The sequence below is a fragment of the Lupinus angustifolius genome, chromosome LG07, assembly GCF_001865875.1.
Source record: "Lupinus angustifolius cultivar Tanjil chromosome LG07, LupAngTanjil_v1.0, whole genome shotgun sequence".
Classification (NCBI taxonomy): Eukaryota; Viridiplantae; Streptophyta; class Magnoliopsida; order Fabales; family Fabaceae; genus Lupinus; species Lupinus angustifolius.
This window is the reverse complement of record NC_032015.1, coordinates 1,712,107-1,713,198: the sequence shown is the minus strand read 5'-3', so window position 1 is coordinate 1,713,198 and position 1,092 is coordinate 1,712,107. Positions and strand designations below refer to the sequence as shown.

General features: G+C 38.9%; 1 protein-coding gene across 1 annotated transcript; it reads left to right on the top strand.

Moving 5' to 3' along the window:
* Nucleotides 493-1,092, top strand: LOC109351619 (histone H4). The gene has a single exon (XM_019593132.1). It carries the CDS (start codon nucleotides 553-555, stop codon nucleotides 862-864), a length of 312 nt encoding a protein of 103 aa, XP_019448677.1. The 5' UTR covers nucleotides 493-552; the 3' UTR covers nucleotides 865-1,092.

Genomic DNA, 1,092 nt, shown 5'->3' with positions numbered 1-1,092 from the left:
GGTTTTTAGGACTTAGTATTCGTTTAATCCAAAACAACTGATCCAAAAATAAATGTAGTGATTTTGAGTTTTTTAGTTTCTTTTGCAATTTTATGTTAATCAATTTATATGGTGAGACATATATAAAAAAACATATTAGTTTCCTGATGGCCATGTTAACAATACCTATATTTTTTGAACATTGTCAAAATTTGGACAATGTTTGAATTATTTTGGCAGCGTTATTGAACCAAAACCCTGCGTCGAAACTACGAAGGCGCCAACCACAAGAGCCACTTTTTTATTTTTAAAAGTTGAATCGACGGCAATTTGGTCACCGAGTGGCCCAATCCACGTCATCAATCCGCGTGCCTTTCCAACTTCTAATCCCAGCCTTTAATTAATAAAACATCGACCACCCAAAAGCGTCAAGAAAACGCATCCCACGGATCAAACCCCAAAACATCATATATAAATACAAAACATGCCTCTCATCCCAAACCACATTCCAAATCTCTCATCTTATTTTTTCTTAATATTCATTTTGTGTTGATCTCTATTTTGCAAAGAAAGATGTCTGGGAGAGGAAAGGGAGGAAAAGGATTGGGAAAGGGAGGAGCAAAACGACACCGTAAGGTGTTACGTGATAACATCCAAGGTATCACTAAGCCAGCGATTCGTCGTTTAGCTCGTCGTGGTGGAGTGAAGCGTATCAGTGGCCTTATCTACGAAGAGACACGTGGCGTCCTCAAGATCTTCTTGGAAAACGTCATCCGTGACGCCGTTACTTACACTGAGCACGCTAGAAGGAAGACCGTTACGGCGATGGATGTTGTCTATGCCCTCAAGAGGCAGGGTAGGACACTGTACGGATTCGGTGGTTAGGGTTATTTTTGTTTATTATGTTTTTCCTTTTTCTTTTAAATGTTAGCACATTATGTGGGCGAGGATTGGGGAAAAGTCTTGCTGTCAAGAAAGAAAAAGAGAGGCAAGGATTTGGTGTTGTTGTGTCTTAGAGAGGAGATGAATTATGTAATGTTAACGTGTAAACTGCAACTGTCATCATTTCTGTAATTTGATTGCTATACTATTTTCCATTGCTAGATTTATCTC

Bases quoted from the DNA above. Each gene is read 5' to 3' on its own strand.
- LOC109351619 (XM_019593132.1), top strand. From the start codon at position 553: ATGTCTGGGAGAGGAAAGGGAGGAAAAGGATTGGGAAAGGGAGGAGCA.